Source organism: Gymnoscopelus braueri, assembly GCF_963280865.1.
Source record: "Gymnoscopelus braueri genome assembly, chromosome: 16".
Classification (NCBI taxonomy): domain Eukaryota; kingdom Metazoa; phylum Chordata; class Actinopteri; order Myctophiformes; family Myctophidae; genus Gymnoscopelus; species Gymnoscopelus braueri.
In genome coordinates, this window is record NC_137616.1 from 10,857,217 (window position 1) to 10,872,216 (window position 15,000).

General features: G+C 43.9%; 1 protein-coding gene across 1 annotated transcript in view; it reads right to left on the bottom strand.

The window, feature by feature from the left end:
* The window catches only part of meis2b (Meis homeobox 2b), a 29,153-nt gene that overhangs the window by 11,619 nt on the left and 2,534 nt on the right, over positions 1-15,000 (bottom strand). Inside the window, exons 4-8 of the mRNA XM_080453772.1 lie at positions 14,851-14,901; positions 14,417-14,467; positions 13,584-13,733; positions 8,255-8,369; positions 288-427 (exon numbers count right to left, since the gene is read on the bottom strand). Of these exons, the coding sequence (XP_080309898.1) occupies positions 288-427; positions 8,255-8,369; positions 13,584-13,733; positions 14,417-14,467; positions 14,851-14,901 (507 nt within the window). The remainder of the gene's footprint in view (positions 1-287; positions 428-8,254; positions 8,370-13,583; positions 13,734-14,416; positions 14,468-14,850; positions 14,902-15,000) is intronic.

Genomic DNA, 15,000 nt, shown 5'->3' on the forward strand with positions numbered 1-15,000 from the left:
CACTTTCAAACGTGTGAATCGGTCACACCCGATTCAGAACAGAGGGCTTTTTGTAAAATCCTGGGTCGAGTTTCCCCAAAAAACAAAACAAAACAAAACAAAAAAACCCAAAATGTCTTCAGGCACAAGTTGTTCTTTGCTCCATTCACATACAATGGAACAAAGACAAACTTTCGTCTCGAGATGTTTTGTTTTTTGGGGGGTGAGCAAACCACAGCGCGAGGCAAGAGGCATCGTTTCAAACTGTTTGCATTGACGGAGAGGCCGCTGGCGGACATTTTCCTCACCGTGAGGTGCTGGAAGAGCCACGCTCTCATGATGTTCGTGGCCACTTTGGGAAAGATTCCCCGCTTCTTCTGTCTCTTTTTGTCCTGGTCGTCCTCGTCCCCCGTGCCCGGCGACGCTAGGCTGTTGTCAAGACCGTCTCCTGGGAACCGGCGGAGGAAGAGGGGACAGCAGCGGGAGAGAGAGAGAAGTCATGTTAGTGGAGGGAGAAAAGCATCAAAATGACTGGCACAGGACTACCACAACTTCATAATATTTATGTGTACACAATCTATTTAGGTCTGTAATGTTTTCTTTGGGGGGCGTGGGGGGGGGGTGTTCTTTGTGTTAGGCAGAGAGATATAGAGCACAAGTATTTCACTGGATTATAACACAAAGGAAAGGAGTGCGCCCCAGAAAAAAAGAAGTTACACAAACGAGTAGCCGCAATGCAATTTATTGAACAAACACTGATGTTTCAACACAAAGCGTCTTCTTCAGAGTTTACACCATTAAAACTGAAGGTTCAACCTGGGAGGGATTGAGGGAAGCAAATCAAGGAAAAGAACAAACAGTTACATTGACATTGGAGGCTCAGTCATTATACAATATTCTATAACAGAAAGGTCACAGGTCCAGTTACTGTATACAGTAGGTCAATATTAGGGCTGCGTTGACTGTAGGGCGAAGATAAAGGACAAGGAAAGTCATGGGGGGACATTCTAACATCATGCTATGTCTCAGACTGCGCAGTAAGCATTTCCCACTAACATGTCTTCTGAAGACGAGGCAAAGGTACTCTACTGTCTAGTCACATCAAATCACATTTACTAAGTGCTTACATCCCCCATAAACACATATCGAATGGAGGGAGCTTGGCGTGAGGTCGGAAGTTTAACTCACACAGTATTTGTGTACTGACTCTGTGTGTGTGTGTGTGTGTGTGTGTGTGTGCGTGTGTGCGTGTGTGCGTGTGTGCGTGTGTGTGTGTGTGTGTGTGTGTGTGTGTGTGTGTGTGTGTGTGTGTGTGTGTGTGTGTGTGGTAAGACAAATTGTTTTGTTTGTGTGTACGTGCATGTGTGTGTACACGCATGTGCTTCTGTGTGACACAGTCAGCAAGGGCTCTTCTACACCTCTCTCACCTCAACCTCTTCCTCAGTCGCTGGCCACCGCGGTCGGATAATGAAGAGGAGTTTAAACCGAGAGCTATTAATTCAATCTGAGCCGGCGCGTTTGACATGAGGTAATGACTTGCGGGGTTAGCCGCCACGCGGCCCTGACAGGAAATAATGAACATTCAAAACCACGGCCGGCTGGACTCGGGGGCCTGAGCATGCAGCCTCCGCGAGCCCTCTTATTTATTTATCCGCCTCCACTGTTTGAAATAGGACTAATGATTTCCTTATAGGGAAAGTGAGGGCCGGAGAGGGGGGGGGGGGGGGGGTAAAGAGAGCAAAGAGAGGAAGAAAAACTGAAAATGATGAAAGAAAGAAAAACAGAAAATTAGGAAAGAAAGAGAGAGAAGAGAAGAGAAGAGAGAGAAGGCAAACACAATAACAAACTCAAAAACCTCGCCGTGGAGACAACAAACACCCTGCTGTGTTTGATGCTGAAAGCGGGGCAGGGCACTGCGCACACACACACACACACACACACACACACACACACACACACACACACACACACACACACACACACACACACACACACACACACACACACACACACACACACACACACACACACACACACACACACACACACACGCACACACACCTTGTCTACTCTATGGCACAGGATCATGCAGAGAGCTCCTTCTCATCATTAGCATGGTGTCCTCGTTTGATTCCTGTAGGAAGCCTTCCACACATCAAGGCAGCAAGCTCCCTTTAAACACAGATTTCCGCCCCTCGCGTTCTCTCCATCTCTCTCTCTCTCTCTCTAATTTTCTCCCGCCGTGTCTCTAGGCTGGTCTCTCTCTCTTTTCCCCCTCTCCCCCCCATCTCTCACTCAGCACGCCAGGAGCACTCCACTCTCTCCCTCTCTCTCTCTCTCTCTGCATCCCTCTCACTCTCTTTTCTAACTCCCTCCCTCCCTCCCTCCCTCCCTCCCTCTCTGCACATTAATTGTGCATCAGCCAAAGATGATTTACTTTTAACAGTGGTGGTTATTTTTCTTGCCCCGAGGGCAGAGAACCCTTGAAAGCCTGCCTGGAGGGCACTGTGAATAATGCATCTGAGAAACTCCGCCCCGAGGGAGGGACAGGAACCCTACTTTTCTTAAGATTTGCCCTGGCGTGTCTTTTTGTTTTTGGGTATACATCAATCAAACGGCGCCATATTCATGCATAAATATTTCAGCTAATGAATATTGACATTAGAAAGGATGCGCAATGCGTCGTCGGGGTCGGGAGGAGGGGGCCTGGAGATGGCGGTGGGGAGGGGGCTATGGTGGGAGTCTTGACGGATGGTGAGCCCAGGTTCCAGTCAAGGACAGGGCAATGGGGTTGAAGTTGTCTCTACGCTGTATGTCAGGGAGGGTTTACTTCTCGACTATGTCTCGACCCAAGCTATGTATTTACTGGTGCTATTTTATACACAGTGGACACTGTGCACTTTGCATAAGGACACACTCATGCTACCTCATTGTGCGCCACTTATAACTGTAATTCAGTTATACTTTTACATAGCCGATCAGGTCATTTAACGTTAAAACAGACTATATATATATGAACTCCATTTGAAGACTGGGGATAGAATTTTCTTTTTTTTTACATGTTGTTGGGTAGATGTTATCAACACAATTCCAATCACCAAAAAGGCTTTAAAAAGCTTTAAATGGCATTAAATGGATTCAGATTTTTTGATTTTTGTGTTATATGAATAAAAATGTGAACCCAGAACTCATTTGATCTATGAATACAAATGTTGATGTGAACCCAGAACTCACTTGAACTACAAAAACAGCTATGGGTTTGGAATGTGATTAAAAGGGATCAAAAGAATCAAAGAAAGAAAGAAAGAAAGAAAGAAAGAAAGAAAGAAAGAACAAACACGACTCGTCCACTCGGCCTAATTATATCTAAGGCAGCCACTCTGCTCTATCCCCTCACTCACCCTCGCCCACCCCTGTCCACCTCTCTCTCTCTCGCGCGCGCAAGCGCTCTCTCTCTTTCTCTCTCTCATCCCGTCTTGTTCCTTCTCCTCCAGAGAGGGGAAGGCCGCAGGGCAGATACGCGCTACGCTAATCGCTTCTGACTGCTCCCTGGCAACTCGGGCCCAATCTAAGCCAGTGTGTGACGATGCACTCTCAAAGTCAGAACCCCCCCCCCCCTCTGCTTGGCTTGCCTGCCTGCCCCAGTGTCTGCACGCGTGACACAGAGGAGGAGGGGGGGTTGGTTAAGGAGATGTGTGAGTGTGGGGGGGTTGTCTACTGCCTCGGGGAGGGCTGGAGTATCGCCTTGGGGCTCAGAAAAAAAAAAACAGCACCCAAAGATACGAGTCTCTCATATAGCTTATCGCTTTCTTCCTCCACTTTCTTATTCCTTTTATTTTTTAAATATATTTTTTTCTTTTTCAACTGCCAGTTTTTTTTACTGGAGGCCCCATTCAGTCATCTAGAAGTCGACGGCTAACTTGGGTATGGCGTGACACCGAACGCTGATGACTGCCTGGGTTTAGGGGTTTTTACGAGGATGATACGACGGAGCATCGGCGGCGTGAGTTCGGGTGGGTTTCAGATCCCCAGATTGAGCCGAGCCGAGCACCGGCGGAGGATCTGCGAGGCTGCGGGGCGGGTGCAAAGTGGCTAGCAGAACTGATTGCCGTACCCCGGGCTGCACCGGTGATGCAAAGCCATCGCAGCCTGTCTAATGAGCTCTGCATGGGCCCTGATCCATCACTTCTGACACCTGCCAGACCCTCCCCTCATTACGCACGAGGCACACGGCTGCTAAGAGGAGCAGCCTGGAATGTCTCCAGGACAGACACACGATGACGTCCTCTCTGTGCCAGGAGACTGATGGTGAGATTATGAGAGTTTGGTTGTATGCAGCGGATCCTATTGATTTGGAACTGGTGGCGGCAGTTTCTCGATCTAACAACGTCCACTCTTGCTTTCTTTCTCTCGTGTGATCTGTCTCTTCTCCCCCCCGCTCTCTCTTTGTCATACTCTCGTAATCGTAAATTGCTCCGTGTTTCTCTCCTCTCACCCTCTCTCTCGCTTTCTCTCTCTCACGGACTATGTTTTCACTTGTGTTGCACCGCTCTGTCGCTCTGTCGCTCACCCTCCACCTCCACCTTTCCATCTGTCTCGCCCCCCCCCCCCCCCACCCCTCGCTCCTCCCTCCCCCTTTCTTTCTTATTTCTGATGACCCACCGGGATGACATATTCTAAAGGCACATTTAGCCTGCAATGCCACTGGGCTGTGATGTCACTGGTATGTTGCCGTACTCGGCAACTGCATTCCGACCCGCCCCTGGGCCTCCGGATGTGACGGAAAGATGCAACACATCCTGATTGCAACATTCTGGGTTTGTTTTTTTCACATTTTTAAACAGGTTCTTTGCAAGTCCCACTCGGCTCTCTTTTGTTTTATGTCATGCCTCTGTGACGGGCATTCAAAGCCTTCTTCCAACCCCCAAATTCCCCAGCCAACCAACCTCCCCCATCCCAAACATTCCTTAGATAACTCAACCCCTTAAGCCACGGCCAATCGACAGTCCTCCTGGGGGCTGAGGTATCAAAGACAGCCCATCTGCATATCACACAGATTACAAGGCAGCAAGCCAAAACACGATATAAGCCTGTTGGTTAGCTCCCCAGTGAATGGGTGGCCATAACCATAAGTGGCAACAACATGCGCTGTGGTCAGCCAATAGGTTGAAACCACGAAGCCGGAAGTATCCTCCAATCTCGTGAGAGTATGTGAGGGGATATTTGAAGTGAAACCACAATGCCACCACTTTGTGGTCACAATAAGATTGGGCAGTGGATTTAAAAAGGTTTTATCTGCCTAGGAAGGCATGACTAATGACCTTTAGACTATAGAGGCCTTCCAACTGAATGTAGCAGGTGCTTTGAAGAGCTTTAGGAATATCTAAAGCCAGGCCTGCTATTGCTAACGTAAGACACCACTGACAATGTTTGTACCTGGCATGTCCTTTCCCTGCTATGTTAAGCGATTTGATCACTTAACAATTTACAATTTAGGAGATATTCTCATCCAGAGTGACTTACAAGTGCAAATTCAGAGTAAAGGGCATGAACGCTAGTCAACAAACGAGATGGTAAAAATAATCACATACTAAGTGCAAAGCGAACAATGTACTGTAGTGCTTCAAAGAAACTGGATACCAGCTAAAAATGGAATCAAGGTTCTGTCTAAAGAACATGATATCTAAATAACATTCTCAACTTGAATGTTATTTAGATGTCAATTAGAAGGGAGAGCCCGGTTCAAATAAACATTGTAGTAGATCGGCTATTTTCTGATATTTGGAAGAAAAGGAGGGGACCTATAGAGCCATGCGTGACCCCGGTCAACTGCATATAATGTCATGAAAGCTATGTTTGGTTAGGCACAAGTTTAGTTGAATATTCCTGCTTTGAAGACCGCTATTTTCCATGACATTTATCTATACCAAAGGGGGATTACCATGATTGAACCAGTGACTCGCCATTCTTCCCATTCATATCCTCTGTTTTGCTCCTCTAGCATGCGAATAGGCTGGAAGCGGGAAGCAGAGAAGACCCAGGGAGAAGCCAGCAGGTAGCATGCTGGTGTATCCTACTAGCCCACCAGGCTGAGCTGTGATCATTCTGACCTCCTCTTCTCCTTTGTTTCTCAATACATCAACTGCTCTGTCCCTCCGTACCCACAGGAGGTCTTCTACTCACCCCCCCTCTGTCCTCTATGCATTCTCTCCTCAGGTCAAAAGGGCAGGGACCTTGGGTTTTTCCCCTCTCTGTTGTTTAAAAAAAGCCTAAAGGAAAGAAGCTATTCAAACTGTGCCCCTCTTTTCTCAGCTCTGCCTCTCTCAGCATACTTATTTGGGGACCATGTACTCAAGGATGACTTCTTAGTATACGCAGTCAGATCTCATTTAAAGGGGCTGTAAGTGATATGTTTTTTGCAATAAAAAAAAAAGAAAAGAAAAAAGTTTTGTTGAAAAGTAAAAGCTATATAGCCTGACAGTAATCATTGCTTAGAGCGTTTGTTCAGTAACAGAGATCCCCCTTATCTGTTCAGCTCTTTAGTAAACAGAAGATTACATGGGGATACCAATTTTATACAATCACATTTTATCCCCACAAAGATCATTTATCAGCTCTCTCCTGATTGGATACAATTGTATATTTTTGTTTACTAAAGAGCTTGAGAGACTGTTACTGAACACACACTCTATGGCAATCTTTGCTATCATAATATAGAGCTATTTAACACTTATTTTAACATACACAAATAACTTACATTCCCTATTCCCTTTAACTGGGGTCCAAATGGATTCATAAAGGTCCATTTGGACCCGAGTTAAGGGTCCATTTGGATTCTTTTGAGTTACAAATGGATACATTTAACACTGGGAACCACTGTGTACCAGCAAGACCAAACAAAACAAAACAAAGCACTTTCAATGAAAATGAACTGGGGTGGAGATCAGATCTTTGAAAAAACACAATGTTAAAATCAAAGCAAAAGAGCTGTGTCTTGATCTCTTTCTGACTGTTGCCCTTAATCCCTCCATCGAGATTCTCTTGTCTTGCAAAAAGCATCCTCCTATTGTTCTCGCCAGCGCCCCGGCCATTGATGCCTGATGGGCTGAGGGTGGAAAGTTGCTTTAAAGTCCATTCTATTTTTACTGCGGTTCATAGCACAGAAAAACAAAAACAAGTCATAAAACCCTCACAGGCTCCAATTAGCACATCAGAAATCACATTTAACCTGCAGGGACAACACATGGGGACAGCACACAAAGCCATGGGCCAGGCCCCAATCACAGAAACAAAGCAGCAGCTGATACTGATAACTGACCAATCAGGCCAACTTCAATGAACTCACACAAAATCTCTTAATTACCTTTAACTGACCTGTCACCAAAGAACCTCAAATGTAAAGCCAATGTTACTAATCTGAATGCCCACTATAAAACCATGAGCTCCTACTACAGTCAAAGCCACGTAAATGCAATGTTGAGATTTCTTCTTTTTTTCTTCTTATTTGAACTGAATGTTCGCATGGTACTTTTTGCCTTGACAGACCTACAAGGCTATTGGGCTTAAGGCTCATTATTTAAAAAAGAAGTACACAGATGTCATTGTAGCAGGGAAATAAAGATTGTATGCTAGATTCCTTACAACGTTTCTCCTCAACACCGGCAGGTCAGGTCTTCAGGTATTTATTTATCTTGCGAGGCAATGCCTTGAGGAGCTACTCTCAATGGTTCCTTAACCAGACCTTAGATTACCTTCTTAATCAGTATAATTACTGCAAGATAAACTATCAGGTGAGATAACTGCATGACTTTCCTGAAGAAAAAAGAAAGGCCCCCCCTACAAACCCCCAGGCATGCCTCTCTTTGCCTTGGAGAAAAAGGTCACTCATAAGTCAAACCTTTGATATGGGAGGAGGCAGCAGGTTCTCAATGTGAGGTCCGGGGGGACCTCCAGGGGTCCTTAGGGGGGTTCCAGGGGGTCTCCAGCTAAATGATTGATAGTTAGGAACCAAATGGACCCTTACGGGTCTGTAACTTTCATTTGTAACTCAGTGTACAAATGAAACCAAATTAGAGCCTTGCTTTTCCATTTGGTTCCATTTGTACACTCATAGTTAAATCTAACAATGTGTAGATTGGGGTCCCGGAGATTAAGAAAAACCCTGGCATGGCTCTTTGCCGTGGCGAGGGGGTTCACTCATAAGTCAGACCTTTGATATGGAAGGAGGGAGAACACAGGAGGTACAGTGGGGTTTTGTCTCTCTTTTCACTCTTACCGAGTTCACTGCTGTTGTCTCCACTCTGGGAGACGTGTCCCCCACTGGACGGTCCCGGGGTGCCCACGGAGGGCGTGGAGTGAGTGTCATCCATATCCCGCCAGGAAGCAGGGTTCTGTGGGAGAGAGAGAGAGAGGGAGAGAGAGAGAGGGGGGAGGTCAGAGGTTAGGGGTCAGGGAGAGGTCCGCACACACCAGGAGATACCAGATACAGGAAACAAGAGTGGAAGAGAAGGTGAGAGGAAGAGAGAGAGGGTGGCAGAGGAGAGGAGAGGAAAGAGAAATGAAGGAGAAGAGAAGAGAAGAGAAGAGAAGAGAAGAGAAGAGAAGAGAAGAGAAGAGAAGAGAAGAGAAGAGAAGAGAAGAGAAGAGAAGAGAAGAGAAGAGAAGAGAAGAGAAGAGAAAGGAACGAGTTAGAGGGAAAGAGAGAGTAGTGAAAATAGATGAGCAACAGTCAATAATAGATGTTATAAAACCATACAGAGATGCATTGTACGGTTTCATAAAGCCACAAACAAGTATAAATCAGGACACGGTAAATATGATGAACATAGTAACAACATGAGAGGGATATCAAAAAAGAATAATTTAACAAACAACAGACAAAAAGCACCATTACCATTTTCTCTGAGGAAGAGCTTTAAACCAATAATACTCAAAGAGTGCAGTTTAGCGTTGCTAAAGCTTGATAAGCCAAAGTCCAGTTCTGATTTAGAAGCTATGTGTGAACCCTCCGATGTCCTGTCCTGTTCTGTGACCAAAAACTGTGGACATCCCTCCCTATATATCGGTACCACCATCGTGCCAGGGCACTCAAACGGCCATAAGCCCCAAGCCAAACAAGCATCTCTCCCTCTTCAAGCTCTCCTGCGTCAGCTGTTTGCCGTATGGTCATCAAATGAAGAGCTCGGCAAATGACAGGAATAAGCACAGGGGACAATGGCACAGTGTGAATGGAGGCCTCTCGACCACAGTCCCTCCTTTTCTTCAGCCAGGCGCACAGTAATTACAACTTCTCTGTGTGCACGGTGCACGGCTATTCAAGGGGGTGCCATGTGTTTCCGCGTTTATCAAGCTAATGAAGGTCTTATTACCCTACGCCCCATCTGTTAGAATCCAATTACCTGGAATGTACGTGTATCGTCGACACTGTATACTGTATTTGTGTGGGTCTAGATGGGAGATTTTGTGTTGGGGAGGTGAAGAAATTGAGAAAATGACTTAGGTTACTAACATTATACAGGCATTTAGCTGATGCTCTTTATATGAAAGTGGAATAAGCTTTAATTTGTGGATCACTAAAATTACATGCAGGCGCTGCTGCAGCAGACCACCAAGGAACGATGGCTATTCAAATGTGCACAACACGTATTTCCAATAACAAAGCAAATAGCCTAAATAAAAGGGAATGCCTTGGGTGCCATCAAATCAAAGCGGCTCTTATTACTCTAAGCTCTGGGGTATGTTATAATGGCACAGCAAGAGGACCATTACCTAGGTGCTAGATTCACTATTAACAATTTAGAGTTCCAATTACTGTACCATACAACAGGGGATGACCATAAAGTCTCATTTATATTCCACAGAACAACAGTGTCCCTTGCCTAAAACATCAGTTGTTTTCGGCAAGCAACACTGACGTGCAATGGAGTATAATTCATTCAGCTTAAGAAGCTAGACTTTGTTATGGAGGGAAAACGCACATTATGGGGCAATATTGTGTTGTTACAGTTACTTTTATATATTTAGCTGACAGTTTGCAGATATGGAGCAATGTACAAGGACTGAGTCTCACTCAAGGAAACTTTAGTGGACGTGTAACTGCTGATGGACATAAGTTGTTGGTATCGAATCTCTGACTTTGTACTTAGAGAATGGTCAATAACCAACTAGAGTAGACCAACCATGCTGTGATAACATCCAAGACCATGAATGAGGGCATAATACAGTATATCATCGTTCATAAAAAAGAGACAAACAAGAAAATACTTTACAAAGAAATTATTTTCTCTCAACATAATTGGGATGTGTGCTTCATTGAGAGGTCGGCATAGGAATTGAATTTGAACTATGGGAGACACTCTTGTCTACTACATAAAACAAGACTCTTCGCAGTCGTCACTGTTAACCCGCCGTTAGACCCCACAACCCCATCACCTATAGTACACTGGTTGTCATGGTCCAGGGACCCCCAGGGGGTCCTTGAGGGGGTTCCAACTAAATGATTGATGGTTAGGAACCAAATGGACCCATACTAGGCCTGAAACTCTGAGAGTATACAAATGGAACCAAATGCCCTCATATTCTATTCGGTTCCATTTGTACGCTCTCAGAGTTAAATTAACACTGAGGATTTCAGCGTGTAGATTGGTAACCCAAAGATAAAAAATAGCATCAAATGGGGGGGTCCATGGGCTATATAAAAATGGGGGTCCTTGAAATGAAAAGGGTTGAGAATCACTGAGCTATACATCCAAATCCTATTGCACATGCAGCCAGCCGCTAACGTTCATGTCTTTGTACCCTGCAGAGTGCTGTGCATCCACAGCAGGTATAGGAGGAAAGCATCACAGGAGAACCAGCACACAGCACAATGGAGTGTTATTTTTAACTCGAAATTGACCCATGAGGTCCATAATGAGTTAAAGCAGCACTATGTAACTTTTTTTAATTAATAAAATCCCTCCCTCCGTACCCACAGGAGAGAGAATTAATACAATATAACTTAATTGGGGTGGCTGTATTTTGTCTCCCTGCTCTGCTATTGAGACATTTAGATGGTGTCGAAGGTCACCATTACACAGGATCTGACACGATTTTTTAACTGATGGTCAAGATTAAATTTATCCCCTGAACAAGCAGGCAGGCTCTATTAGCTCAATGGTAAACATGTCAGCACAAAAAACGGGTTCAAATCCGGCATAGAAGAGAAATGTTACATAGTGCTGCTTTAAACTAAAGCCTGATTCATTCTGCTATTGTGAGCTTGTAGGTCTGCTATTTTCTCTTGCTATTTCTAAGGCTCACATAGGCCTAGTCTACATACCAAATGTGTTTTGTAATTGGGAAATATATTTTGAAAGTTTAGTTTACCAGATTCTAATGTGGTTCTATACGTTTTCTAAAATAACGGTTCTCATATAACTGTGTTTTAAGAAGCCCTTTGTAACTGTGTCTTTTTTCTAACAGCTTATTTGGGAACAAACAACAACACAACAACAGTTGACAGTTCAACAGTTCAACAACCATTCTATGAGTTCTGGCTTGCCAAATGGACAGCGGCTCATTGTATTAATATTTACATAACCCACCCTCACACTTCTGCACTGCAACAATGAATCAGCATCTCAATTTGCTACTTTGTTAATGAGTGGAGGTGCAGAAAAAAGGAAGAGCGTAATGTAAAAGACACAGCAGGGTGTAAGGAGCAGACAAAGACTCCCTCCTTACAAGCAATAATAATCCTATTGGCTTAACAGTTGAGTCAAACACAACAGTGACAGCTGCAGCTGCACTTTAAGGCCCTGACACACCAAGCCCACATCACTGAAATTAATCATCCTCATAGAGAGCTTAATTTTATACTCTGGCTCGCAGAAAATAGTCGCTCCACAAGCCTTAGATCAGCTATTTTTGCCGTGAGATGCCGTCATACAACAACAAAGTATACAAACAGGCCAAACACAACGATGACAGCTGCAGCTGCACTTTACACCTAGATGAATCATAACTTCTTCCTTTTCATCATCATCATCATCATCATAACGTCTATTATATTGTTTGTCCCCAACCTCATCCTCAACACAATCTTCCCTATCATCATCATCATCATCATCATCATCATCACCATCCTCAAGATCATTGAGATCATCATCATCACTACCACCATCACTATGTCTGTCATGTTCATTGCCATCATCGCCTTCACACTTGAAAACTTTACAATGCCTATCAATGATGGAGAATTCCACACAAACTATTTACCATAGGTCGAAATATTCTTCTGTGTATTTTTTCCATATAAAATATAATTTATACAATACTGAGGTGCCCATCTTTTGATTGTTCTCAAACAAAGAGCCAACATAGCGCCTAATGAAGGGTCTCATACGGTGGTCCACGCAGGCTCTCAGCAAGACACACCAGCCATCAAACAGCAAACACAATTAGCCTGAGGCTACAACACCAACATGTCGCCATAAATCAATAATGGACTTTCACCAAACTTTCACCAGACTTTTGCAAGCCTACTGATTTGGCTAGACTAATGATGTATCATTTGTTTTTGTACGAGCGCGCACTGCCCGCTATAAAATGAAATTAAATATGGAAATTGTATGCACGTGACCACGGGGGTCACGTGGGCTATTTCCATGCAGGGCAGAATTCCTCATTATGCTAGAGTTAGGATTTTAATAGTCGCTCCACAACACAATTAAGCCTCTATAGTTACTTTTGTAAGGGGATTGAGAAAACAAAGTAGCCTATGGCTGATGGTGGGTAGAATATACGCAGCTACTGTAGGATATAGGCCTACACAGACATACGGAATAATAAAACCCACGACAAGATTTACGAGACAGGCCCTTGCAAAGCCTCTGCAGGTGCACTAATACAGTGGTTCTCAACCTGTGGGTCGGGACACCCCACATGATTTTTATTTTCATTTTTTTTTTTGAGGGGGATGACAGTAAAGTGACAATTGAATTTAAGGACTTTTAAGACCTTTTTAATACCTAATAAAAAAAAAGAATGAAAAAAATGCATTACTACATCATAAAACTATACTATAAAAACTGGTCAAACATTGGCCAAATTGTCAAATATGAAAGAGGCAAAAATTGTGAAAATAGCTTAACTACAAGCTCACAACGCCTTGAGCTTGTAGATCGTCTATTTTCACTATATTTATCTGTGGAATCAGGGTGTGTGTGTGTGTGTGTGTGTGTGTGTGTGTGTGTGTGTGTGGGGGGGGGGGGGATATGATTATTTTGGGGGGTTGAAAAGGTTGAGAGCCACTGCACTATAAAACTAAAAGACGGTTGATGTTACCTGCGTTCTATAGGCCTGTTTTCCAAATTTCTCTGGTGTAGGCCTGGCTATAGGCTACAAACGTTATATAAGCACTTCCCCCAATTCATTTTCCTATTGTTTTAATTAGGCCTAAATAAAAACCTATCGCCTGATCAAACCAAGATACAGACCTAAAGAAAAAGTGACATTCGAGTAACTCGCTGTCAGAGTCAGACTCATAGGCTATGATATAAGTATGATTGTCTCAGTTCGTTTATTTCCATCGGTCATAACACTGACAACAACAGGCTACTCACGTGTTCTGCGATGTTCGTGGAAGACCCGGAAAGGTCGTCGAAGTCTGACTTGCCGCCAGATCGGTCATCGTCTATGACCAGATCGATGGGCATCTTGCCTTTCAAACAGCTGATATATCGATGGCAGAAGTTGTCGCAGAGCTCGTGCACCTGAGAAACATTCATGTATAGTATACCGTAAGCCAATGAGCGGTTCTCAAAGTGGGGACCGGGGACCCCCAGGGGTCCTTGACGGAGTTCCAGCTAGATGATAGGTAGTTAGGAACCAAATGGACGGACCCTTGTGGGTCCGTAACTCAGAGAGTGTACACATGTAACCAAATGGACCCGTCACCAAATGGACCCGTCAGGGTCCATTTAGTTACATGTGTACACTCTCTGAGTTAAATTAACACTGATTGAATATAAATTGGGGTCTTGGAGATATAAATGCCATTACATGGGGGTCCGTAGCCTAATGCATGTCAAACTGGGGGTCCCTGAAATTTTAATGGTTGAGAATCACTGCTAGAACCGTAAAAATCTTCTCTTATGCGGGTCCCTGGAATATCTTTTCAAATGGGGGTCCGCGGGCTAATAAGTGTCAATTTGGGGGTCCTTGACATGAAAAAGTTTGAGAACCACTGGCATAAAGCTGTGATTCACGGCCCGACCATGAACAAGTTAAGTAGGCCTATATAAATGTAAGTTTATAAATCTATTAAAGTTTATAGCCTGCAGCAATAAATGTCACAGGAATGATTGGTCGGAGATTTACAAAGTGCCACCAATAAAATATATAATTAACTGGCTAATAGGCCTATACGGTTGTATTTGTTTTAAATCATATTTACCTTTTCTAATTCCAGTAGATGAAATCGTAGGACTTGAATAGCTTGAATCATCTGAAAAAGAGAGGAGATAAGATGTCAGTCGGAAATTAATTTGCCCCTCAATCACAAATTTAATAATGACGAAATGTCCCATAGATTTGATTTATCAGCGTGATATAGATAATTACACTTTTCTTATTTGAATGTGGACATTCTCAGAATTGGAGCCTGCTTTGTGGGGATTAGGCTATGCCCCGGGCAAAGTGTGCATGTCGCATCCCGCCGCAGAGAGGCCAAAACGGGCTACATTTTAAGTCCCCCCCCTGTCTCTGCCGAGTATGGCATTATTATGCAAAATCACAGACAAAAACAAAACCCCAAAATATATATTTTATACCATAAAGTCTACATAATAAAAAATAATGCGATGACAACAACTCAAAAAGAACACTTACCAAGTTATCCAATTCTGGATTTGAAGAAAATAAAGGTTTTTCTGCGCGAATCTATAAAAGAGAGAGAAGCACAATAATAATGTGGCAATTTCATATTGTAGCTTAGATATAAAAAATAAACTAACTAATATTTTATTTGTTTACATTTTG